A 26,279-nucleotide genomic window follows, 5' to 3' on the forward strand; every position below is an offset into this window, starting at 1 on the left:
TATGGTCGGTTGAATATAGGCTTTTATATCAATGGTAATTATTAAAATATTCTGTATGCCTTTGTAGCTCGATTATGTGCTTTTGCTTATGTCTTCAAGATGTAAATGGATAAATGTTTCTAGGTTTGTTTTTTCAATTAAATCTCCCTGTCTTCACCTGCCCGCAACAAGGAAAAAGGGGAAAAGTGACTTTGTTATCTTTCAGCTTGTCACCTCTTTTCTTTATAGTTGCTACTAAAGTTCGAGCTCTGAACTTTAGACGACTATTTCATGAAATGTCTACATCTATTAGCTGTGTTCTGACCATAGTTATATGTTTCTAATATGATCTGGGAGCTGTTCATGCAGCTATCGAATTGTACATTAGTATTGAAAAGAATTGGACCTGAATAGAGAGGAATGGATAAATAGGACTCATACACCCGATCCCAACTAATGTAGGATTGAGGGGTAGTGTATGTTTCTGTTATATTATAAAATTTTAGGTCATTTCTTGCTTGGCATTTCAGCTAGCAATAGTTGACATTCAACATTGTTTCATTGATATGGCTTTGTCATGGGGTAGCCAATTTCATTATATTTCAATAACTGCACCTCTCTATAGATGAAAGTTTCTCCTTCCAGGATCTGAATGATGTTTATTTGCAGGAATTCGGCTAAGAGCCGTGAAGGAGCACTGCTTGCATTTGAATGCTTCTGTGAGAAGCTTGGGAAGTTGTTTGAACCGTATGTCTTCTGTTTATATTTTTTTTTATCCAGAAATCATACAAATGAAATGCTTATCCTTGTTGTAATTTGAACTTGGATTTTGAAATTAATCAGCTTTGTTTCACCTGTCTTCCCGTTTTTCCTTCAGGTATGTAATTCAAATGTTACCGTTCCTCTTGGTTTCTTTCTCTGATCAAGTGGTTGCGGTGCGTGATGCTGCTGAATGTGCTGCTCGGGCAATGATGTCTCAGCTTAGTGCTCAAGGAGTGAAATTAATTCTTCCATCACTTTTAAAGGTTCTTAGTTTTAGCTTTTCCCCTGTATCTTACTCAATGCAGTTGACTCTATCCATACTTTATTGGTTTAGTGATGTGGTTAACTGGATGATGGAGTAATCTTGCACAGTGTAGTTTATGCACACTTATAGAGTACTCTTACAAGTCATGCTCAAAATTCTTTTCCAGTGTACATCTATCCCGAAAGTTTCATATAGTTTATTGGGACTCTTAGAGATGGGAATAATTTTGAGAATGCTCTTCCGATGATGAGAAGTTGTTGCACAGTGGGTCACGTTGGCTAGCCTTTGAGGACTGTTTGGTAGCATAGGAATAGAGAAACTGTAACCTTACTGCACCCTTGCTATTTGTTTTTTGAAGAATAAGTGCAGCGTTTCATGAAGCATATTGTAGGTTTTTATTAACTTTTGGCATCTGTGTATTTCTCTGAAAAGACAGTTGGATCCTGAGTTTTGTTGAAAAACCTATATGGATCTAAAATGGCCAGAAAAACTTGATATTCTGCTGTTGTTGATGAGTCCGGTATTAAATATTTTCCCATGTGTTTCGGATTCCCTTAACTCATTATTAGTTGCCCTTCATTACATGAGACCTATGTTTACAATTATTTTTCTGCGTCAGGGCCTTGAAGATAAGGCTTGGAGAACCAAGCAGAGTAGTGTGCAACTTCTTGGTGCCATGGCCTATTGTGCTCCACAACAATTGTCACAATGTCTCCCTAAGATTGTGCCCAAGTTAACCGAGGTTTGTCCTACTGCCTGCAAACTTAGTACTTCTGTCTTTGACTACAGTGCGGTACTAGTCTCCGTTTCTTACCGCTTTGTAATACTGTACAGGTTCTTACTGACACTCATCCCAAGGTTCAATCAGCTGGACAGACAGCTCTTCAACAGGTTAAACTATCTCATGATCAAATTTCTCTTACTTTCCGTGTTCTACTTCGTGCCATTTATTTAGTTTTGTCTTTTGTTGAGTATAGGTTGGGAGTGTTATAAAGAACCCTGAGATATCTGCACTTGTCCCTACTCTTCTAATGGGTCTTTCAGATCCTAATGAGTATACAAAATACTCCCTTGATATTCTCCTCCAGGTAAATATGTTTACTGATAACATGTTATCTGGTTTCCATGTACCTATACTTGATAGGTAATCCAGTTTCCATGTACTTTCTGACAAGCTAATTCCTTGTTCCAATTCTTTCAGACAACCTTTGTGAATTCAATTGATGCTCCTTCTCTCGCGCTGCTGGTACCAATTGTACACCGAGGGCTTCGTGAAAGGAGCGCTGAGACTAAGAAGAAAGCTGCACAAATTGCTGGAAATATGTGTTCATTAGTGACTGAGCCTAAGGACATGGTACCCTACATAGGACTACTGCTCCCTGAAGTTAAGAAGGTACATCTGAAAATAATTGGAGTAACATTTATGATGAGTGCAAAAGTTGACTCTAACATAATTTTCACACGATTTCAGGTACTTGTAGATCCAATTCCTGAAGTTCGATCTGTTGCTGCAAGAGCTATTGGTTCTCTTATACGGGGTATGGGAGAAGAAAATTTCCCAGACCTGGTGCCTTGGTTGTTGGATACTTTGAAGTCTGATGGAAACAATGTTGCGCGTTCTGGGGCAGCACAGGGACTTAGTGAGGTATAATTATCTCACCCCGTGTTACTTGGTTACATCTCTCTCTCTCTCTCTCTCTCTTGTTATAAGGAGTTGAAAATCTCCCTTTTTAAGACTTTATGTCTACAAGAATCTATCACTGGGATGTGTGGGTGGGGTGGGGGTGATGCTTAAGCTTTTTCACTTGAATATATTTTGGATATTAATTCTAAGTTAGCATTATCATTGTCTCTTACCTTTGCTCCTTTGTCAAAAGGTAAATATAATAGATCTTTTTTTGGACTTTAAAGGAGTTCTTCAATATTGGCGCCAAGATTAAGGTTTTGTGCTGTATGCAAACTTTGCTTGTCCTCTTGCATCTGGTTCTGCTGGGTGATTTAACTCTAAAATTAGTTATTGACATTGTTTGCATATAATAAGTTGAAATGGCTTTTGAGCATCTTTATCTTATTAGCTCCGCCTCTTTTAAATTTGGCTGTTGTGGAGTGAGGGCCAAGAAACAATAATAATTAACAAGCACGGAAACCTTTTGTGCATCATTAAGGAGTTTTGGGGCTGGTGGGTGGGGGTCTGAAACCAGTAACAAAGAATGGAGACTCGGTTTTTGAGCTGCTTAGGGTTCTCGTTTTCACATTCAACCTACAAGTGTTTTTTCCTCTTTCCCAGGTATTGGCTGCATTAGGAATGGAGTACTTTGAGAACATACTTCCTGATATAGTACGAAATTGTTCTCATCAAAAGGCATCAGTACGTGATGGGCACTTGGCACTCTTTAGGGTAAGAACTTTTTTTTTTAAAAGTTTGTGTTCAGAAAGATTGATAACTTCATACTTTTGTATATTTTCTCACATGGATTATATGGCTACTTGTAGTATCTGCCAAGATCTTTAGGTGTGCAATTCCAGAACTATTTGCAGCAAGTTCTTCCAGCTATCTTAGATGGTAAATTTCTCTCTCTCTCTCTCTCTCTCTCTAACAAACAGGCGCAAACACTTACACAGAGATGAACAAAAATAGCAGTCGTTCTTTCTAGTTGGCAGAAACCGTTGAAGTATTATGAGGGGCAGTCTTTTATGTTAACTTACATTGAGAGATTCAATTAACAATTTATTGTACAATAGGTTTGGCCGATGAGAATGAATCTGTGCGTGAAGCAGCACTCAGCGCTGGCCATGTTCTGGTGGAGCACTATGCAACTACGTATGCCTTCTTTGTCATCTTCCACATCTAGTTTTAAGTTAGTCTCCTTAGTTTGCTTTTGGGGTCCTGTCAATGGCTGTGAATTTAGTGCTATGATATTTAATTGATGTAGATATACACAATGGAAGAGGCTATCTTGAAGTGAATAAGAATGCTGTTATGATTACAGTTTGAACTATAATTGATATGCTGACCATTTTGTTACTCGATGATCTTCTTTTGTTCCAGATCTTTGCCTCTGCTTCTTCCGGCTGTGGAAGAAGGTATTTTCAATGATAACTGGCGTATCAGGCAGAGTTCTGTAGAGTTGCTGGGTGACCTTCTGTTCAAGGTATGTGTCGCACTTCAGCATCATACTGTAGGATGAAGCAGGTTTATTAATGTATTATTTTCTTCTAGGTTGCTGGAACATCTGGAAAAGCACATCTTGAGGGTGGTAGTGATGATGAGGGTGCCAGTACTGAGGCTCAAGGACGAGCTATTATTGAGGTACTCGGGAGGGACAAGCGTAATGAAATCCTAGCCGCATTGTATATGGTCCGAACCGATGTCAGCATAACCGTACGCCAGGTACTATGGGATACTTCAATCATGGTGCTCGACTTATTTGGAGATGCTGTATAGTAATGAATAAACTTCAATTACTTTGTATTTTCTTTTTTTCAGGCTGCTTTGCATGTTTGGAAGACCATTGTTGCAAATACCCCGAAAACGTTGAAGGAGATAATGCCTGTACTGATGAGCACATTGATAAGTTCTCTAGCATCTTCATCCTCTGAAAGGAGACAGGTATGCTGTTACCCTTGTTTATGGTAAACAAAAATGTGTTCAGTAGTTCTGGAGATAAGAATTCTGTGGCCTGAAATTTGCAGGTTGCTGGACGAGCATTGGGTGAGCTTGTTAGGAAGCTTGGAGAAAGAGTCCTTCCTTTGATTATCCCAATATTGTCACGGGGTCTAAAAGATCCTAATCCAAGTAGAAGACAAGTGAGTACTTTACTTCTTCCGTATGCTTCTAGGTGTTTTCTGTAATTTCTCTGCGTGTTTTCAGTCTTAGAGTACTTAATGATAATCTCCGCTCATCTATCCAAATTGGGAGTTACAGTTTCATTGCGAACAGAGTTAAGGTATATCTTAGTGAGATAACTTTGTACAGCTGAAGCGTATTTGGGGAGTGATGATTTTCAGAGCAAATTATATGATTGAGCTTCTTTGTTAGAAATGTTCTGGAAGTCTTGTTAATAGGAAAAGAGCTAACAACTTTTGCTTAAGCTCTCTGTGATCCCTTTTGTCTATTCTGTAATTCTGCATCTTAAAAAAATCACATTTTTTGTATAGGCAGTTTATACGCTTAAATTCCCAAATTTGTTGCTCGACTTCTTCACTAACATTGTAGTGATACAATATAGTCATGACTTCATGGTGACTGGAGCGTGTATCATTCTGTCTTGATAAGGTGGATAATTAGTCTTATTTATACTGTTCCAAACAAAAGGGCCAGAAATGGCCTGCAACTACAAAAAAATCTCATCCTTTTGCCTTCATTAGACATAGGCTTACCTTCGCACTTGCAATCACAATGTACCAATAAGACGTAGTTTGTTTCCACTTCTCATTTTTCTTTTCTGCCGACTTTTAATACTTCTAATTTCAGGGTGTCTGCATCGGTCTAAGTGAAGTAATGGCCAGTGCTGGCAGGAGTCAATTGTTGAGTTATATGGATGAGCTTATCCCCACAATTCGGACAGCACTTTGTGATAGGTGTGGTATCTTTTGTTTATATTACTATGAAAATATCAGTTTTTTGCATTTCCATTCCAAAATAATTCTTTGGTTCTTTATTCAACAGTACGGGCGAGGTTCGGGAATCAGCAGGCCTGGCATTTAGTACTCTTTACAAGGTAAACCCTTCAGATCTAGCCAATCATTGAGATATTTTACTGAGAACTTCTCAACACTAATCTTTGCATCTGGTTGTTTGTAACATAGAATGCTGGAATGCAAGCAATCGATGAGATTGTTCCAACACTTCTTCATGCACTGGAGGATGAGGATACCTCAGATACTGCTCTGGATGGCTTAAAACAAATTCTGAGGTAGGCTATCGTATGTCTAGTTTAGACATGTTTCTCTGTATGATCTTATCTTTTTGTCCTAAATTTATTGTCACTTATTTCAGTGTCAGGACCGCAGCTGTGCTGCCACACATCCTCCCAAAGCTCGTTCATCTTCCACTTTCGTACGTATATATGATTTCTTCTTCCAATAGATTTTCTGTTCTGTGGTTCTGCAGTACTCACCATAATATCTGCACATACCTACAGTGCCTTCAATGCTCATGCTTTGGGAGCTTTAGCGGAAGTTGCAGGACCTGGTCTTGGTTCCCACCTTAGTACTATCCTTCCTGCTTTACTAAATGCAATGGGTTATACCGACATGGTATGCCTCCTCACTGACATGTGCATTTATTTCTGTAGTTTTCACATTCGTTTTGTCATTTTCAATGGTTTAATATACAGGAAATTCAAAGTTTAGCAAAGAAGGCAGCAGAAACTGTTGTGTCAGTTATTGACGAAGAAGGCATAGAGTCTTTGTTGTCAGAACTACTGAAAGGAGTTGGCGATAATCAGGCATGCTCTTCCTTCATACTCTTGCTTTTGTAACTCATTTATTGCTATTCTTTTCTCTCATGCTGCTTTAGACTTGTAATTCCAGGCATCGATTAGACGAAGTTCAGCATATCTTATCGGGTACCTGTTCAAAAATAGCGACTTATATCTTGGTGATGAAGCTCCAAACATGATATCCAGCCTCATTATATTGCTTAGTGATCCAGATTCTGATACTGTGGTGGTAATGTCAGGGTCATTTCATTTCCTTAGAATGTTAATTTGTTTGGTTTGGTTATCTTACCACTTATTTGACAGGTTGCATGGCAAGCTTTGTCTAATGTTGTTAGTTCAGTTCCTAAAGAGGTTCTTCCAACATATATCAAGTTGGTTCGTGATGCTGTATCTACTTCAAGAGATAAGGAGCGTAGAAAGAAAAAGGTATCAATTTTCTGTATTTCAGACTTCTGTGGTTTATGTTTAAAAGCATGCATATCACATTGTTATCAGTTGTTTGGTGAGTCTATATGTTTGAGATTTTGATGTTCTTAATGAACATGTAGGGAGGACCAGTTCTTATACCTGGATTTTGTCTTCCGAAAGCTCTTCAGCCATTGCTTCCTGTTTTTCTCCAGGTATTCCAGATTATTATTATAATAATTGTTATTAAAATTACTATTATTATTGTTATCATTATTATTCTTAATAAGCTATTCCAGCTTCTTTCTTTGTAAATTCACGATAGATGTCGTGATTTTCTTTTGATGGGTGATTTCGGGGTCTTGGGTTAAGTTGAATGTTGTTAGAGATGAAAAAGCCTTCTCGAAGTACATCGGAATATCAGTCTTCAAGTTCAACACATTTATATGTTTTGCGTATGTGTATTTGGTGGTGGGAGGGACAAGGCGGTGTATCATACTGCATTGCAGAGTTGATTATATTTTTTGTTCTATAAAAAAGAATCATTGTCCCGTGCATGTGTGATAGGACCACTTTGCTGGAAAAGTTACATATGTTTGGTTACTTTTGAGATGTGGTCGTGTCTATAAATTTCAACTTTGTCATGTGCCATACAGCTGAACTATGATGCCTTGTACGTTGGACCAGTGATTTGTCTGATCTGATTATAAATATTTCAGTTCTTGTTACATGATTCTTAATGAACTTTTCTTTTGGACACATAACCCATTTTTAGTATTTCATGGAATCAGCCTTTTCCTCTCCCTTAGCATGGAAATTTTTCTTTTTAATTTTTTTGGAGAGATAAGAAAGACAACATGGAGATGGAACAAAAATGTATTCGAGGCTGCTTTATCAGTTTTCAACATGATGCTTAATTTTCATTGCTAGAGTATGTTGCATATTCCACTATATCATGCATGAGGCCAATGTTATTAAAGTTATGGTGTTCAAACAATGAAACAAGATGCAGTATAGGCAGGGGAATTGCTGCACAAGAGTGATGTCACAGGGCACTTAGGTGTGAGCTGAGTGCCGTCTTCAAGATTCTGACATTAAATAATTAATATAGTAGAAAAAGCAGTATATATAGTATTAAGGAAATGTTACCCATGAATACTTATCAATTACTAACAGGAAGTTTGTTTTAAAATACGAAAACTGGTCACGATGTCTACATCTGAACTAGAAGTTTTAAAATTGATTTTTCACATTATTTAGAAATTAAAGTTGCACTTGGGTGATAATATTTTTTTTACATCATATATTTCACTCAAATGTGGTTCTTAGTCTTCTTCGCATATAGTTATTTGTGTCTAAGCAGTATTTTTTTGTATTATACATGTGTGGTATTTTTCTTCCTCTTCTGTGGCTTTGCTCCCTAAATGTTTAATTGGATTTAAAAGCCTAGGAGATATCTCGTTTCCATGTTACCTTTTGCAATGCAGCATGACACTCATCCAAATTTCTGACCTTGTCATTGCTGTCGGATTTACAATGCAAATATACATGTCTCAACTAGAATAAAATATTGAAATGTGATTGTTGCTAGGAAAAATTGTAGGCAAATTTCTTAAATTACTGAAATTGTAGCAATCTAATCTTATCCAAACAATCAATGAAATGGTAAAGATTGAATAAAGCTAAAAGAAAATAAATAGTTTATTAGCTCAAACAGAAGACATCTTTGATTTTCTAGATTGTTTGTAGGCAACATATATAGTTTTGAGCTTTTGATAGATTGAAATACTTTTGAAGGGGAACTGCACTTTTGGTTGTAGTATACCTGTGGATATATAGAGTAAGGTTACCAGTTTCAAAACAAAAGAAGAAGAAAATAAATAGTAGAGCAAACCTAAGGATTAAATCACAATAAAAACTATTTTAAGGTTACCAGTTTCAAAACAAAAGAAGAAGAAGATAAATAGTAGAGCAAACCTAAGGATTGAATCACAATAAAAACTGTGTTCAATCACCTGATTTTTTTCTTTGAAAATGTTATCCCCTGCTCCCTTGTCATCATTTCCCATGTCAAATCACCTGTTATTTGGATCTTTAATGTACTCCTACTTTTAATAGCATTGGTTGTTAATTTGGAGTTTACAATTTTTGCAAACTAAATTTCTTATTCCAAATGAATCCATCTTATCTATCTAATAGCGTATATTTTGGTGGATGTTAAAGTAAGTAAGATGCTTCAAGAACTAACTCTACTATGAAATGTTTATGGTTTGCAAGTATATTCGTACCTTATTAGATAAATATGATTACAGGGTATTGAATATTTGGATCTTTAATGTACTCCTACTTACTTTTAATAGCATTGGTTGTTATTTTGGAGTTTAAAATTTTTGCAAAATAAATTTCTTATTCCAAATGAATACATCTTAACTATCCAATAGCCTATATTCTGTTGGATGTTAAAGTAAGTAAGTAAGATGCTTTATGATTGTAAAAAAAAAGGTAAGATGCTTTATGAACGAACTCTACTATGAATGTTTATGGTTTGCAAGTATATTTGTACCTTAATAGATAATGATTACAGGGTTGAGTCTGAGGTTTAAATCCAAAGTTGTTTTTCAAGTTTCTTTGATTACCCAATCAAACAATGGGTAGCCATCAATTAGAAGTTTTGAACGAACAAAATTGAATAAATAATACGTCAGATTCAGATATACTAAGAAAGCAAGAGAATTGTGGGGGAGGTAATAGGGGGATTACTACAGTTAAAAACTTCCATGAAAGGTGTGTTTTTGAGAAAAGTTTCAACTCTTTCTATGTGGCTTTGACTCCTAAAAAGATGTGAGCTACCCATCAGCCTAAGATCATCTTCAAAGTTCTAACTGAGAGGCTCATAAAGTTTATACACAAACTGGTGGACACTCAACAGTTGGCCTTTATCAAAGGAAGGCAGATAATGGATGCCATCCTTATGGCAAATGAATTAGTGGACTCTAGAGTCAGAAGCAATGCACCTGGCATCCTCTGCAAGTTAGATATACAAAAAGCTTATGACCATCTTAATTGGATGTTTTTGTTGGAGACCCTCTTTAAAAGAGGTTTTGGTGCCAGATGGTTAAGATGGATGAAGTGCTGTATAAGCACGGTGAAGTTCTCAGTCCTTGTCAATGGTTCCCCTACAAGATTTTTCTCTTCACAGAGAGGTTTAAGACAAGGAGACCCCTCATCTCCTTTCCTTTTCATCATTGCTATGGAGGGTCTAAATGATATGTTGAAAAATGAAAACTACTCTAGAAAATAGCTGGTCGAAGGGATTCAGAGTATGAAACAGGGTAGGATCTTTGGAGATTACCCATCTGTAGTATGCTGATGACACGCTAATCTTTTGTGAGGCTAACAGAGAACAACTCGTGATTCTCAGGGTGATTTTTTTCCTTTTTGAAGCAATATCAGGGCTACACATCAACTGGAACAAGAGCTTCTTGTATCCAGTTACGAGGTCCCTAATTTAACTTCATTGGCTAGGACTCTTAGTGGAAGAATTGGGGAGCTACCACCTATCTATCTAGGTATGCCTCTGTGAGCCAAGAGCAGGTCTATAGATATTTGAAATGGGGTGGTAGAGAAATGTGAGAAAAGATTGGTGAACTGGAAGAGTCTATACCTCTCTCTTTGGGGAAAAGATTAACACTCTATCAATAGTGTCTTGGATTCCATACCTACTTATATGATGTCCCTTTTCCCCATCCTTGATTGGGTCATTGAGAGACTTGATGCTCTAAGAAGAAATTTCCTCTGGGCAGGAATAGTGAAACCAAGAAATTCCACTTGGTGAAGTCGGATGTACTGATTGGGAGTAAACAAGTAGGGGGTCTGGGGTAAGGAATTTTAAAACCTAGAACCAATGCCCATTGATGAAGTGGCTCTGGAAATTTGCATATAGTGAACAGGCTTTATGTGAAGGGGTAGTCCAGCTGAAATATGAAATGGAAGATCTTTGGACCACCAAAAGTGTCACTGGCACTTATTGAATCATCCTTGTCGCCTTTGCCCGTCCAAACCACTGGTGTTGAACATGATGATACCAAGATAAGAAGAAGAGAGAATGACTAAATTGGAGAGTAACCCGACCTTTGTTCCTTCAATACTCTTTTCTCTTAGTTCCTTCTCCAAAACCAATCTTCCCTAGCACTTTCTTGTTATTTATTTATACGTTTTGTCTTAATGGTGAAATTGAAAAATTATGCCAGCAGACTGGCGTGAGGCATCAAAACTGAAGTCTAGGTACCAAACTTACATCGTAATTGATGCAAGGCCTCTGTTTAATTCTGCTCTGTTGCTTAATACTGGTGTAGATTTGTTAGGCTCACTGTAAATAATCTCTTTATTTTGCTTTCTTGCTTCCTTGTTGAAGGTTGCCAACATATCCTTAATGTTGAGGAATACAATCTTTACCAGTTTCAAAAATAAAATAAAATACTGGTAATTAAGTGGTAAAAAATTGTAGTAACCTCCTAATGGTCTTTTGTGGTACTTTTGTTTATTGCATTGCTCCCTGGACGTTCTCTATTCAGTGTGATTTTCGTTTTAACCTACAGGGTCTCATAAGTGGATCCGCAGAACTAAGGGAGCAAGCAGCTTTAGGTCTTGGGGAGTTAATTGAAGTGACAGGCGAGAAAACACTCAAGGAGTTTGTGATTCCTATCACAGGGTATGCACCACGGTGTACTAACACAAATTTTGCACCAGCATAAAGAAGTTCATATAGGCAGATATTAGGATGATTATATTTTCTTTTCTAGATTTTATAGTCTCATTCTCTCTAAAGTTACTCAGCATATGCTTAACTTCTTTACAATATGCTTTCAATTGCAGGCCCTTGATTCGTATTATAGGTGACAGATTTCCTTGGCAAGTAAAGAGTGCAATTCTGTCGACTCTGAGCATCATAATTCGAAGGGGAGGAATAGCCCTAAAGCCCTTTCTTCCCCAACTTCAAACAACATTTGTCAAGTGCCTACAGGATAACACAAGGTTGGTTCTCTAGGGCTTACCTTGTTTGGCTGTTAGATGGGGAAATGATGTGTTATAAACATAATGCCGCTCTGCCCTGTTTTCTCATCCTTCCCATGCCATCTGTTGCTTCTTGAAGCGATAGCTTCAGTGTTTTGTTATTTTTATTCCTTGGACTTATGTAAATACTATTATAGGACAATACGATCAAGCGCTGCTCTTGCGCTTGGGAAGCTTAGTGCTCTCAGTACCAGGGTTGATCCTTTAGTTGGTGATCTGTTATCTGGTGTGCAGGTCATAGTTTTACTTTATTCTTCTTCTCTACTGTCACACTTTATCTCTTTCTAAGAAGCAGTGTTTATTCCATTAAGTTTTTGGTCAACAGACATCAGATACTGGAATTCGTGAGGCTACTCTAACTGCTTTGAAAGGTGTGATTAAGCATGCTGGTGGAAGTGTCAGCATTGCCTCTAGAATACGTGTCTACACCCTACTGAAGGATTTAATACACAATGATGATGACCAGATAAGAAATTCTGCTGCAAGTATACTGGGAATTGTTTCACAGGTTAGGATCATTCTACCCAGGAAATATTTATTTTCCTTTATATCCGATTTTATTTCCTGTATTTAGCATGTTTTTATTTATTACTGAGGTGCTTGGTAAAAGTTATTTGGTAATTTATTCGATGGGGATTTTTGCTCAAAATAGAGCCGGTTGTAGATCATGAAAATTGTCACTTTTTTTTATTTGCTCTATCGCCGGATGCTTCATTTAGAATTGGCCTCTTGCAGTTTCCTCATTCCTGTGTTCCTTTAGAGGATAATAATCCTTAAACTATTGCATTTCTACCCTGTAATTCGGATGAAATGAAAGAGGAACCATAACTGGGAAGGGTCTTTTCTCATTCGTGTGCATCACCCTTTCACAAGTGTTTCTCTAGTATTTACTTTATTTCAGAATTCCTTTTCATTGGTCATACAAGATTGGACAAGAAATGATCATATCCAACAAAGATGCATGTAGCACAACATTAGGGTAAACAATTTGAATGAGAAAAGCTTACTAACAGAAAGTTGCTTGAGGTGGGTTGCCAATGTGTCCCACATGGACCTCCAAAATGCTTGTTCCATAGGCACGACACTTAGATGATTGAAGGTGTAAAAGGTGATTAGTTAGACCTTACTCAAGTGGAGGAAAGTTGCCTCAAAATCAGTCCGATCATTCATAATAAATGCTGATGTCTTCTAAGAATAGAACATAATGGAGGCAGAGGATCCATATAGGGTACACCAAATAGTGTAGGTCACAACTGAATAGCTTTTGTGGCTTATTAGGTCTGGTGTATGCAATAGGAATTGTTGGTCCCAACTCTATTTTCCAATATTTCTTGCTTCAATCCTCACTACTTTTCTCCATTTGACGTCAGATATGACAATATACCCTTCACCAGAAGTGTTTCTACCTACACAAATTTGATTGAATAATATGAGATGCATGCTAAATGCTCAAAAACTAACAGAAATCATGTCATTAGTACATAATATGCTAGATGTAATTTTGAGTCGCAAGTAGACACATGTGTGCTCTAGAGACCTCTAGTTTACTAAGACAAATTATTTAGTATTGGAATGAAATAGGATTGAGTTGTGCAGAATAGAGAGGGGTTTGTGTTGCCATTCCCAAACTAGTAAAGACAGAGTCATTGATTGATTCAGTCTACTTCATGTCTTTGTTCATAATGTACTTTGAGTGATCACTAATAAGACTGCAGCTCATGTGTAAATAGGCGGATCTTATTTCATGTTTTCCTAATTTTAGAGGTTTGGGTATGGGTGATTTGGGATCAAAAGGATTTCTTGTTGGAAAATTCTTATGAAGTCAAAAAGGGCCAAATTTTACTAGTTGAGTTGTGTGTTTCTGGTGTTGAGCTCTTTTGTTAGTGCTCTTTTGCTGTGTTCTACTATGTCTAACTTATCATAAAAGCTAGGTCTGTTGAGAATGGTTGAGATGCTAAACTGGTGCACTTATCACATTTTCAAGTACTCCTTCTGTCCCAATTTATATGACACACTTTCCTTCTTAGTTCGTCCCAAAAAGAATGTCACCTTTCTGGATATAGAAACAATTTAACTTAAAAGTTTGCCTTTTACCCTTAATGGAACGCTTTATATCCACACAAATGGTCGAGTAATTTAGACTACAAATTTGAGAAGTCTTTCTTTTTTTTTCTTAAACTTTGTGCCAAGTCAAATGGTGCCATACATATAGGGGTGGAGGGAGTACTTGGTTTTCATCTCACAGGTGTACCCCTTCTTTCATATCTGTTGGTTTTTAGTAAGAATGTCTTCTTTTCACGGAGACACTTTGGTTGGAGATATTGCTTTCCCTCTCAAATACATATTGCTTTATCCTCTTTCTCATCTTGACAATGCTTACATTCCAGGATTTCACCATTGGTGATCTAATTCTCTTTCTCAAATTTCCTTTTCTTTTAAAGCTTGAAAACTAGATAGGCAAGTTATCTTGCAATCCTGTTAGCTTTTATTAAGTAGTAATATTTATAACTACTATTTCCAATTGTTGGGTAATCTGCATATGGAGGTTTTTTTTACATGGTAGTCTTTTTTGAATTTTGTATATGCATGGGATCTTGACATACAATGCTTTTTCCCCTTATCCTTTTACTCGCGGATCGTTGTGGAGATTCAAGGCCTTTGATCTATTAGAGGCTTATCACTAGTGACCTATTAATATACTAAACAAATATTTTACTGGTATGTTGCATTAATAGTTCTTTTTTACAGTTGGTCTGAACTTTCTAAAGTAACAACTAAGCTTTCAGTACCAAGCCATTTCCGATTGGCTGTTTGAAGACTCATTGACCATGTATGTGCATGTGATGGGTGTAAACTTTATGATATAAAAGAATATTGTTGAGATGGTGGATTTTATCAGCTCCTTTTATCTGAGTAGGGTTGCTTTTTAATACCAGGACTGTCTTGTTGCTTTTAGTAACAAAATCATATGTTGCCTTCTCAAAAACTTGTAGGAAGAGCAATCAAAACCATTTTCATTCTTCACTTTTCAAGAGAATTGAGCCTGAGATTATCTGAGCTATGTGATGAAAGTTTAGGGGCATTTTACTTTGTAGATTTAACTATTAAAGTCTAGGGGGATGTGTTTCAAATGATGCTTTATTAAGCTGAGACTGATGTATCTGTATAGGTAGACTAGCAGAAAATGTTTCAGATAAAGTTGTGTTTGTATATTGGAATTGTGCTGAATTAATGGGCTTCTTTCATAACATCAGCTTAAATAAGCTAAGTTCTAGTAGATCTGTTTGTCTTCTTTTGCACAGACCAATAGAAGTATAATTTATTTCTCTTATCAGAATAGGAAAAGAATAACAAGTGAGGGAAAAATACCTTATCAAAAAAACAAATAAATGAGGGAAAACATGATTCTAGATTGCTGCTGAGGGAAACCTTGCTCACTTAATGTTTTTTAGTCTTTCTTGAAACAGAATCTGGATGTACAGCTAATTATATACGACAATCTGATAGACAATGAAATCATTAACCAAATTCTTTATTAGTTACCCTTATCTCAAAAAATTAACCAAATTCTTTATTAGATTGATTTGATTCTCAGGCAGTCTCATGGACATAAAACTGTGTTATTGAGATTCTTGTGATTTATCCTACTTTTTATGATTCTACAGTACCTGGAAGATGGACAAGTTGTTGAATTACTTGATGGGCTGTCAAAATCAGCTTCATCATCTAACTGGTGCTCAAGGCATGGAGCAGTACTTACTATTTGTTCAATGCTTAAGCACAATCCTGATATAATTTGTGCTTCTTCATCATTCCCATTGATCGTAAAGTGCCTCAAAATCACCTTAAATGATGAAAAGGTACGCCTGACATTTATCATTTTGCTTTACAACTTGAATTTGTTTTGTGAAAAAATTGCTTTATTCCAATTGCCATAGAAACTTAATAATGTTGCTTGATCCAATCCCTGGTAGCAAAAATAATTCCACTTTGTATTGCCTTTACTGAAGGGAATGTGTTTGAACTGAAAATCAATGTTTGGTGCTTTTTTTCTTTCCATTAAATAAATCAATAAATCAGTGTTATAGTCCAACAGAAACTCTTAAAGGTCTTCCTTTTTATATCTGAAGCATTTCTTTCTGATTGAGATACTTCTCTATTTTTTCAATTTTCTGTACGTCAAACATCCAGTATCTGAAGCATCTCTTTCTGATTGAGATACATCTCTATTTTATCAATTTCTGTACATCAAACATCCATGAGAGGATTCAGATTTTCATTTTCTTATTATATTATCTTAGCATTTTAAAAGGTTTTATTCTGGAGAGTAAATTGCAGATGCAAGCAATGAAACTGGAACTGTTGCCAGTGTAATTTTTCAGAAAGAGTAGAAGTAAATCTGATGATTTTTATTTGTGATTGCTTCTTTATTTGTTAGTTTCCTGTTCGTGAAACATCAACAAGAGCTTTGGGATTGCTTTTATGTCAACAAATTCAGAGTGATCCTACAAATGCTACTTCACATGTGGAAACGCTGGGATCCATAGTGTTGGCTATGCAGGATGATTCAAGTGAAGTCAGAAGACGGGCATTATCTGCATTGAAGGCAGTTTCAAAAGTTCGTGCTTCTGAAATATACAAAATAACCTACATACATCATAAGATCAGATGTACACGTCAGTAGGCTCAATATTTTTTTTTGAATTAACGTTGGCGTTTTCTGTCATACAGGCCAATCCTGGTGCCATTGTCATCCATGTTTCAAAATTTGGCCCTGTTCTGGCTGACTGTTTGAAGGATGGAAATACACCTGTGAGACTTGCTGCAGAGAGATGTGCCCTGCATGCCTTTCAATTGGCAAAAGGTATTACCTTTGTATTTTCTGTCCTGTTGCATCTTAACATTCTGATTCTAGTACAAATCTCTTCAATCCTGTACTTGGCCGTATGTGTTTGTTGTCCTTATTAAGCTGCTTCTGATACCTTTGTGTTTTTTACTTATGCATTTGCCAATTTTGTTGTAATGCTTAGAAAGCTGCTTCTAGTGCTTGCTAATCCTCTTCAATATTACAGTCCTCTGGTTTTGGTATGGCAAGCGCCTAAATGATCCTTTCTTGTTGTTGGCAGGTACAGAAAATGTTCAAGCTGCACAGAAGTTTATTACAGGATTGGATGCTAGACGAATAGCAAAGCTCCCTGAACACAGGTGAAATGTTTTTAATTACTCCAGATCTGTTGCTTACTATTTGCATATTGTTTGCCTCTGACAAATTTGTTTGTCGATTTATGGTTTAATGTCATACCATTCACTAGTACAACATTCTATCACAGATTTTCTTCAGCTTCTTCTTTATCCATTTTAGTCTGTCACTTCTGTTGTTACTACTTACTCTGGTCTCCTGCATGAGATTGAATTACCAAAGATCACTAAACTACTTTAAATCACTATGGAAGATACATCTGCCATTAAATTAGTACCATTTGTGAAATTAATTATGCAATTCTTCATTCAGTTACATGCAAATCAATATAACAGTCCTTATGTTTTGGGGGTAGGTTTAAATTAGTCCCTTAAATATACTCCCGGGTAATTATGATCCTTAAGCCAAGAGTGGGACTTTTGGTCTCCCCGGATTGATTTAAGGGGAAGTGTGGAAAAAGATTGTATAGCAACACTGGAAAAGTCCCGTCAAATCCCATAAAAAGCACCTCAACAAGACATCTACTATTTCTCTTTCTGCACACAGTTCACCAGATGAAAATCATTCTACATTGCATCTGGTAGACTGTGGAGAGAGAAATAGTAGATGTTGTGAAGATCAGTCCAATTCCATTCATAAAGTTAAATGGTGTTGCTGATCTGTGCACGGTTCAAAACCGGTGGTAATGGTCCTGCTGTTGTACGCTTTTCCACCTGATTGTTAAGCTTTTAGTCCACAGCATCATTTGAACCACCTTACCAACACATCATTCGCAGCACTTCCAACTGAACCAAATCCCTGGGGGAATTTAGTCTATCTTTTATCTTCTTAGCTGCTTTATATTGTGCACTTTTAGCATCAATTTTATTTTCTTGTATTTGGGCAGCTGTGCCTTCAACTGGCCCATCATATTCTAAACTGTTTTCATGTTGCAGTGATGAGAGTGGAGATAGCGATAATGATGCCTCAAGTGGCTGACGAGCTTATGATTGTAAAACACTTTTTTACCTTCAAAGTAGTTATCCTCAAGGTCGGTGAGACATGTTAGAAGCGGAAGTTCTGCTTGAGATTTATTATTTATAGTAACCATCATACATATAGATGCCTAGGCAAATAAGGATGAGTTTGATATCTGCCAAATTTTTGACTCCGGGTAGATTGTGCTTCCCATATCTTTTGTAGTTGTGTATTATTGAGATTGAATAGCCTTTGAGAAAGGCAGGGAGCTCACATTCATGTATAAATTTTGTAAATTTTCTCCACATATAGGAAATTACTGTTTTTATTTACATCGAGATAGTCTCATTTTTCCTTATAGTGATAAGTGATAACCTTTGTTCTACAAAACATGCCACTTTGATACCATTAGAGAGACTAAAAGGGGAAGTAAATTAACAATAGTGGAAATGGTTCCTTTCACTGAGTCTATTCTGGGATGAAGCTTTACTGTTATATCATCTATTTGCTGGAGGAGTGTATGTCATTAGAGTGCAGATGCCAACTTCAGGAAAATTGTTTCCTGATGGTAATTTATGAAGAAATACCAGACTTTTTGTTCATGAATGGCAGCTTAGAGACTTGCTCAAATGAGTTCATATCTCAGCATTTATCTTTTTTCATCCTGAGCACTTTAAATTGACTTGAAAGTTCAAATTCCCGTTTCCTCAAAAAGGAATGTGATCTCATTTTCCTCAAAATTATATCAAGTCATAACTATACATGTTGCGTTAATTTATGTATCTTAATCATTTGTATGGTTGGTATTGTTGGGATTTCCCTTTTTAATCAGTTGATTGATAGTAGTAAGACTGCTGAAGTTAGTATCTTGCAAGAATTATCTCTCTATTGAGGTCATATTTTACCTATAATAGAATGAAATATTTGTGTGCATAGTCCAGTCATTAGTTGAAGGCTTGAAGCTAACGGATGCTAACACCACCAGTAGCATTTGCCACTCTTTCTGTGCTTTCAATTTGAAAATAATTATCAGCCCAATTATATTGCTAATCATCCGTAATAGTGGGAATGCAGAGATTACTCTTTGGGTGTTGAGATGGAGGAATATATTTTCAATTTTTAAATGTTCGATTGATCAAAATTTTTGAAAACATTCTCTAAGAAAATAAGTTTATTAACAATGATTTTACAAGTGACATTCTACAATATCCTATTGGAAGTTTCATCATTTACGGACAGTAGTGTCATAAGAAATACAACTGAAGCAAGAGATGATACATTCTATATTATTGAGAAGGTGGGAATTTTACTACAGGTGAACAATGAAGAGAGAGAATTAACAATGGAAAAGGATCAAGTGAAGGAGGTTTCAAACAACATGGGTGAAAGAGAGAGTTGAGGAAGTTAATAAGGTAGATGATGATTGGACAACTCAACATCATAACAATAAATAATAATATTATTATTAATTAATAATCTATATAAAATGTAGATTACTGGATATTAAGATAATAAGTGCTAATTTAATTATTTCTTAAAAATATTGCTAGAAGATGTACAAAATAATAATTAAAAAAATATTGTTTACACTTCATACGAACTCAATTCACAAATTTCAGTCTGATATTTTAAGTTATAAATGACAGAATAAAAATGAAAAGCTAATTACAGTATCACCAAGGAAAATAAAATACATGCGAATTTTCAGTTTGGATATTTATTCAAAAAATTATCTCCAAAATAATATAATTTTAATTTGATAAATAATTATATCAAAACTGTCACATAAAATTGCCAAAACCAAAAATTGATAGTTATATATTATTAATAATTTTGCAGATTTTATTTTAAAAAATAATTATTAATTACAAAAATACTAAGAAATTACAAACACGCGTAATCCTTATTAAATTACCTTTTTGTATAACTATCCTTATTAATCTCAACAACATTCTTTATAGTGATAAGATAATTTGCAACTATTCTTATTAATCATAACATCAAATAAATGTATACTTAATTTTTTTTATATGGTTAATAATTTTGAAATTAAAATATTTTGATCTCAATTTGTGGTGTAGTTATTATAATAATTATATAATGTAACAATAATGTGCGAAAATCATTTTTCCGGTTGATAATATTCAAAAGTTATGCACATAACATTAAACAAAAATATTATTATAATTAGTAATGATGATTTTTTAAAAAAATTAAATGGTTATCCCCTTCTAAGTGGCAATCTAATATCAAGACACTTGATAGTTTAATAACAACGTACAAATTGATAAAAAAAAAAACTTATAAACAACAAAATTAACTATTTGATTAGATAATGAATTAAAAAATATCATGATAAAAATAAATAAGTAATCAAAAAAATTACGAAAAAAGAAGAAAAGGAAAACTGTAATAAATGAATAGCTAAAAATATGTAGGTAAAATATATTTTTTAAAATAAGTTAAAGATAACAAAAAAAGAAAAAAAAAACTAACCTAAATCATCCCTAAAATTCCTTACCCACTTACCTAACTACCCTAATCTATTAAAACTCAACTATATATATATTAATCTTCTACTTATACAATAGGAAAGACAAAAGAAATGTTTCAAATCAGTATTTTGTAAATAATTAAAAAAAGTCATCAACAGAAATGTTTTTGAATTATCATTTCTTAAAAAGAATAAATTGAAAATATAATAAATCTGTATTTTACAAAATAGTGTCAATTGTCATCATTAAAATAATTTTCAGTATTTTAAAAAAAATATCTCCAAGAAAATTATAATTATAATTTGATAAATAATTATGTAAAAATATGTCACATAAAACTGCCAAAAACAAAAACTAATAGTTATATATCATATATATTTATATAACAGAGAACCCTAGGCCCGCATACGTGGCGCCACCACAAGTCAGGATTCCCTTTTAAATTTATTTATTTCCAAAACTAGCCTTCCCCTTTTAATGAAAATTTGTGACTTTTATGAAAAGTTGCAGCTTTAATGAAGAGTTGCGACTTTTATGAAAAATTGTGACTTCTATGAAAAGTTGTGACTTTAATGAAAAGTTGCGACTTTTATGAAACGTTGCGACTTTTATGAAAGGTTGTGACTTTATGAAAGGTTGCAACTTTTCCAAATAGTTTCTGATAAGGCACAATAAACATTTGTTCACACTACCCTTTGTTGTCTATAAATAGAGGGAGTTTCACTCATTTTAAAACAACAAAAATTTTGAACCTCCTCTTCTTCTTCACAATTAAATTAAATATTCGTGTACTTTGCTCCAGTTGAGTGACTCACTGACACCATTGTTTATGTTACAGATCTTGGTATGTTTTTTTACAGTTATTAATTTATTCTTATGTAATTAAGGATAAATGATAAAATGTTACAATTTTCATTTTCATTATTAATGTTTGTTACTATGTAATATTGTATGTAAAATAATATAGTGTTTTAATTCTAATGATGGATAGGTTTTAAGTATTATTTTATAAACTCCATGATATTGAATTCTTGCGCGAAGCGCGGGTAATTTTACGAGTATATATATAAAAGAGAACCCTAGGCCCGCCTACGTGGAGCCACCACAAACCAGGATTTCCTTTTAATTTATTTTATTTACAAAACTGGTCTTCTCCTTTCATGAAAAGTTGTGACTTTTATGAAAAGTTGTGACTTTATGAAAGGTTGTGACCTTTCCGAAGGGTTATAACTTTTCCAAAGAGTTGTGACCTTTCTGATAAGACACAATAAGAATTTGTTCACATTACTTTTTGTTGTCTATAAATAGAGGAATTTCCTCTCATTTTAAAACAATGAAAATTTTGAACTTCTTCTTCTGGACAATTAAATAATTGTGTGCTTTGCTCCTATTGAATGACTCACCGACACCATTGTTTTTGTATCAATACATTGGTGGATGGAATCATTATATCCTAAGAGGATCTATTCCTTTAAATCTCGGGTACTAGAGGGAATAATTTCCTTAAGGGGACACAATGCATTCAGAGGGATCGATTTTTTCCATTCTGTTTCATTCTATTGTTATAGATCCTGGTATGTTTTTTACAGTCATTAATTTATGATTATATTATTAATTGTTATTTTTGAGTACATGCTTTAAATTTTGTTGTTTATGTTTCTACAAAATTATTGTTACAAGTAGTTGTTAGTACAAATTAAATAACAAATGTTAATTGAGTATTCAAACAAGTTTTCTCTACTGGAATTATTGAAGGTAAAAACAAAAAGCCCTTACAAACCACTAATTTCTTCATCAACAACGTCATTTCTTCACATACAGGGATGAAATTTTGTGCTCTTTAGAAAATCCTCTGAGAGTTAATAACTTTGCATGCCCATATTTTTTTGTTTTTATGTTGTTGTTATCTATTTTTACTAAATTTTATCAGTGGATATTATGAGTACTTTAAGCAATGAAAGTTGATTGAAGTGTTAGTCAATTTTTTGAGGTATGTTATTTCAAAACATGAGAACTTTTCTGGTATGAATGATTTGTTATCATCATTGGATATCTCATAGTTTACTCCCTTTGATGTATGTTTTTTTCTTGTTGTTTTGTTGTCTCCTTAAAATTGTATTGATTATTTTTCGTTTGGTATGTATATGATCTCACTTGGAAAAAAATGTTTTTCTTTTTTTCCTTCTCATTCAGCTCTTCTAAATATTTTTTGTGTGAGTTATGACTATTTTCGGCAAACTTAATTTGAAGAATATGAAACAAAACCTGCTCTGAATAAAAGTAATATATTAAGCTACAAAAGATATGTCTATTAACATAGATTTGTTGTCCTTTATGTCCCAAGTCATTGCTGAGCATTTGAGTAATCTAGGTTAGACTCATTTTTAATTTTTTAATGTTCTAGAATATTTCTTTTAACATGAATCTAGAATCCAACATTTTGATCTACTTGTACTTTCATAATGCAACAATTATACATAAATATTGATGAAGCATCTAGAAGGGCCTTCAGAGCAGCAGTTTAATGAAGAATGAATTTCTAAAAGGGTCAACAATATTATTTTGTTATTTTTTCACATTTATTTTTCTCCTTCTATAAATTTTGTTGGAGTAACAAAGTAACAATCACGAAATGTGGTGAACGTTTGACCTCAGACAATTAGATTGTCTCTAAAAAAAATATTTATGTTGTTGTGTTGTACATTTTTAACGGTCTTAACTTATTTATAACAATTATTGATTATCGCAAACGTTTACATATTTTTTTCACAAGGAGTTATTCTAACCATAAAATTATCAGATTCTATATTTTTCATGTACAAAAAAAATAGAAAAAATGATGTTTAATCGCTACATAAAAACATCACTCAATTTTAACAAGACAATTATATCATCAAACATATATTATGATAAATTATGTAAAAGATAAAATGATTAGATATCAAGATATTTTTAATCATTCATATACATTTACAATTCTTGAGATATGTGATAATGTCAAATCATATAATTTTTGTTGAAATGTTCTTAAAACCTACTAAAATTTACTCTTTTTTTTCTTATAACAGTCGATTATTGGAAAGGTTGTTCAAAAGCTTAGAAATTAAATTACCTAGTTATTAATAATTTGCAGACTTTTTAAAAATAATAATTTATTAATTAAAAAAACAAGAAATTACAAATCAACTAAATGCACGTAATCTACTCTCCCATTTCTCTACCACTTCATGTAAACTTTATTTATTAATTAATTTGTCGATTTTTAAATCTTTTAAACTTATCAATAAAAATAATAATTTTAACTATATTTTTTTTGTTATATAAAGATAAGATGATTTGTAACTATCCTTATTAATCTTGACAAAATTCTTTTTCAGTGATAAGATGATTTGCAACTATTTTTATTAATCTTAACATCAAATGATTTTTTAAATTTTATATTTAGAAAAATAATTTTGAAATTAAAATATATTGTTCTCAATTTGTAGTGTAGTTATTATTTCTTTAGCAACCTAACATATTGAGAAGATTTTCATAAAATGGATGATGACTTTGAAAGTGCTATTTTCTTGTTTTTTTAAAATTATTTTTATCAACTTTATTCTTATCATTTCTAAATTTTCATTTATATCTTACAAAATCTCTCCACATGTATTTAGATTTAAGATATATTCATGTTATATTCATAATAGCATGTTGGTAGTGCTTATAACTTATAAAATTTATCTAATTAATATTAAAAATAATATATTAATTATTTATATAAAATTAGCTTAGAAGTTTTTAATACTAAATTCTTAAATTATCAGACATTGTTAAGTTATATGTATTTATTAAAGAATAAAATCTACAACATATTTAGAAAGGCGAAACAAATCTAAAAATTCCTAAATAAAAGAAGAGACTTTTAGTAAATCAAAGAAGTGGACGATGATCCATTTTTCATCTTTCAATTTTTTCTTTGCATTGAAAAAATAATTTATTTTTATTTGGTATAATATTAATTTGATATTTATTTTTATGTACTATATATTATTTTGTTCATAATAGCTTTTATTTAACGGAAAAGGGCCAAAAATACCCTTGAACTATTTGAAAAGGTTCAAATATATCCCTCATCCACCTATTGGGTTAAAAATGCCCCTCAGTTTATCTTTTTGGTCCATTTTTACCCTTAAAACTAACACCCTTTTATTTTTTAATTATTTTAATTATTATTTATTACGTGGCATCTTCTAATGGGATAAAACTAAATTCTAACCCATTAAATTTTCCTTCATCCGCCCCAACCCATATCTATAGCCCCATGACCCAAACTCAATTGAAAAGAAACATCTCTCTTTCTCACTAAAGCTATTTCAGAACCACCCATCAACTACAAGAAGAAGCATTTTCAGCTACTTCAACTGCTGTGTGAAAGCTTGAAGTTGAATAGGATTGATTTTTGTGTATTTTTCTAACTTTTCTGTAATGATAATGTTTCAAGGTGACTTTATGATAACTCTTCTAAGAAATAACAACTTATTTTGTCTTTTGAAGATTGTGAAAAAAAGAAGAAGCTATTTCAGGACCAAGTTAAAGAATCAAGCACCTTAATTTGATGTATATGTTTCTTTCTTAAAAACTACGTATCAGCAATCCACATCTCTGTCAATTTTTTAAAAGATGTTATGGTGTTCTTGGTGGTCCGTGGTGCTGGGAGAAAGTAAACTATCATAATATTATGCCCAAATACAGTTGTTAGCTAATCTTTTTTTATCAATTGATTAATTATGTAGCAGGGCATGTGGGTGATCATTGATATTAAGTGTAGTATATTGTTTTTCATGTAAAAAATTTTGGTACACAATTTTCATTCCTGCAAGAAGCTATTAGGATTAATGGAGAAAGAGAGGTTAATATATCCTTTATTTTTAATGGGTTTTAAATTGGGTTTTGGGTTATGGGCTATGGATATGGGTCAGTGGGTAGAGGAAAATCTAATGGGTTGGAATTTAGTTTTATCCAATAGGAAGATGCCACATAACGTTAATAAAAATAATTAAAAAATAAAAGGGTGTTAGTTTTAAGGGTAAAAATGGACCAAAAAAGTGAACTAAGGGGTATTTTTAACCCAATAGGTAGATGAAGGGTATATTTGAACCTTTTCAAATAGTTCAAGGGTATTTTTGACCCTTTTCCGTTTATTTAATTAATCACTCAAATTTAGTATTTTGTATATTTTTATTTTATTAAATTGTATTAGATTAAATGAAAATCGTCTTATTTTGTAGGATTGAACGAGAGATGAGTGCTAAAAAGGTTGCAACATGCTTTGTAAATTATATTTAGATTTTAGCTAAACGTAGATACAAAATTTTTAATACTAGATTTTAGATTGATCTATGAATTTGTAAATTTAATTAATTAGCACAAATATCAATTGAACACACCAAATATGCTATATATTCATCTTCATTATCATAGAAGAAAGAGAAATTGTTAGAATAATGTTTATTGTCTTTGAAGAACATACACTTATAGCACATAAATTAGTGTAAAATTTTGTTAGCATTACTTGTATATATAAAATTAAAACGTTATTTTTTATTATATATGCACTTTTGTTACTCAATAATAATTTGTTTTTGTTATTTCTAAATTTAATTTTTTTTATATTTTAAACATCCGCGCAACGCACGGGTACGTATACTAGTCAT

At 33.6% G+C, this 26,279-nt stretch overlaps 1 protein-coding gene across 1 annotated transcript in view; it reads left to right on the top strand.

Moving 5' to 3' along the window:
- Positions 1-18,417, top strand: part of LOC125856991 (protein ILITYHIA) — a 41,254-nt gene extending 22,837 nt beyond the window's left edge. Inside the window, exons 28-59 of the mRNA XM_049536652.1 lie at positions 649-726; positions 857-1,004; positions 1,626-1,748; positions 1,841-1,897; positions 1,984-2,094; positions 2,208-2,399; positions 2,478-2,651; positions 3,294-3,404; positions 3,500-3,569; positions 3,749-3,827; positions 4,056-4,158; positions 4,227-4,397; positions 4,494-4,616; positions 4,700-4,813; positions 5,481-5,587; positions 5,676-5,727; positions 5,816-5,922; positions 6,006-6,065; positions 6,151-6,265; positions 6,346-6,456; positions 6,542-6,679; positions 6,754-6,876; positions 6,999-7,070; positions 11,454-11,566; positions 11,731-11,889; positions 12,066-12,162; positions 12,254-12,436; positions 15,594-15,788; positions 16,367-16,546; positions 16,660-16,792; positions 17,055-17,133; positions 18,064-18,417. Of these exons, the coding sequence (XP_049392609.1) occupies positions 649-726; positions 857-1,004; positions 1,626-1,748; positions 1,841-1,897; positions 1,984-2,094; positions 2,208-2,399; positions 2,478-2,651; positions 3,294-3,404; positions 3,500-3,569; positions 3,749-3,827; positions 4,056-4,158; positions 4,227-4,397; positions 4,494-4,616; positions 4,700-4,813; positions 5,481-5,587; positions 5,676-5,727; positions 5,816-5,922; positions 6,006-6,065; positions 6,151-6,265; positions 6,346-6,456; positions 6,542-6,679; positions 6,754-6,876; positions 6,999-7,070; positions 11,454-11,566; positions 11,731-11,889; positions 12,066-12,162; positions 12,254-12,436; positions 15,594-15,788; positions 16,367-16,546; positions 16,660-16,792; positions 17,055-17,133; positions 18,064-18,106 (3,721 nt within the window). The 3' untranslated portion in view covers positions 18,107-18,417. The remainder of the gene's footprint in view (positions 1-648; positions 727-856; positions 1,005-1,625; positions 1,749-1,840; positions 1,898-1,983; positions 2,095-2,207; positions 2,400-2,477; positions 2,652-3,293; positions 3,405-3,499; positions 3,570-3,748; positions 3,828-4,055; positions 4,159-4,226; positions 4,398-4,493; positions 4,617-4,699; positions 4,814-5,480; positions 5,588-5,675; positions 5,728-5,815; positions 5,923-6,005; positions 6,066-6,150; positions 6,266-6,345; positions 6,457-6,541; positions 6,680-6,753; positions 6,877-6,998; positions 7,071-11,453; positions 11,567-11,730; positions 11,890-12,065; positions 12,163-12,253; positions 12,437-15,593; positions 15,789-16,366; positions 16,547-16,659; positions 16,793-17,054; positions 17,134-18,063) is intronic.
- Positions 18,418-26,279: the final 7,862 nt, after the last annotated feature.

The sequence above is a fragment of the Solanum stenotomum genome, chromosome 2 (assembly GCF_019186545.1).
Source record: "Solanum stenotomum isolate F172 chromosome 2, ASM1918654v1, whole genome shotgun sequence".
Taxonomy (NCBI): domain Eukaryota; kingdom Viridiplantae; phylum Streptophyta; class Magnoliopsida; order Solanales; family Solanaceae; genus Solanum; species Solanum stenotomum.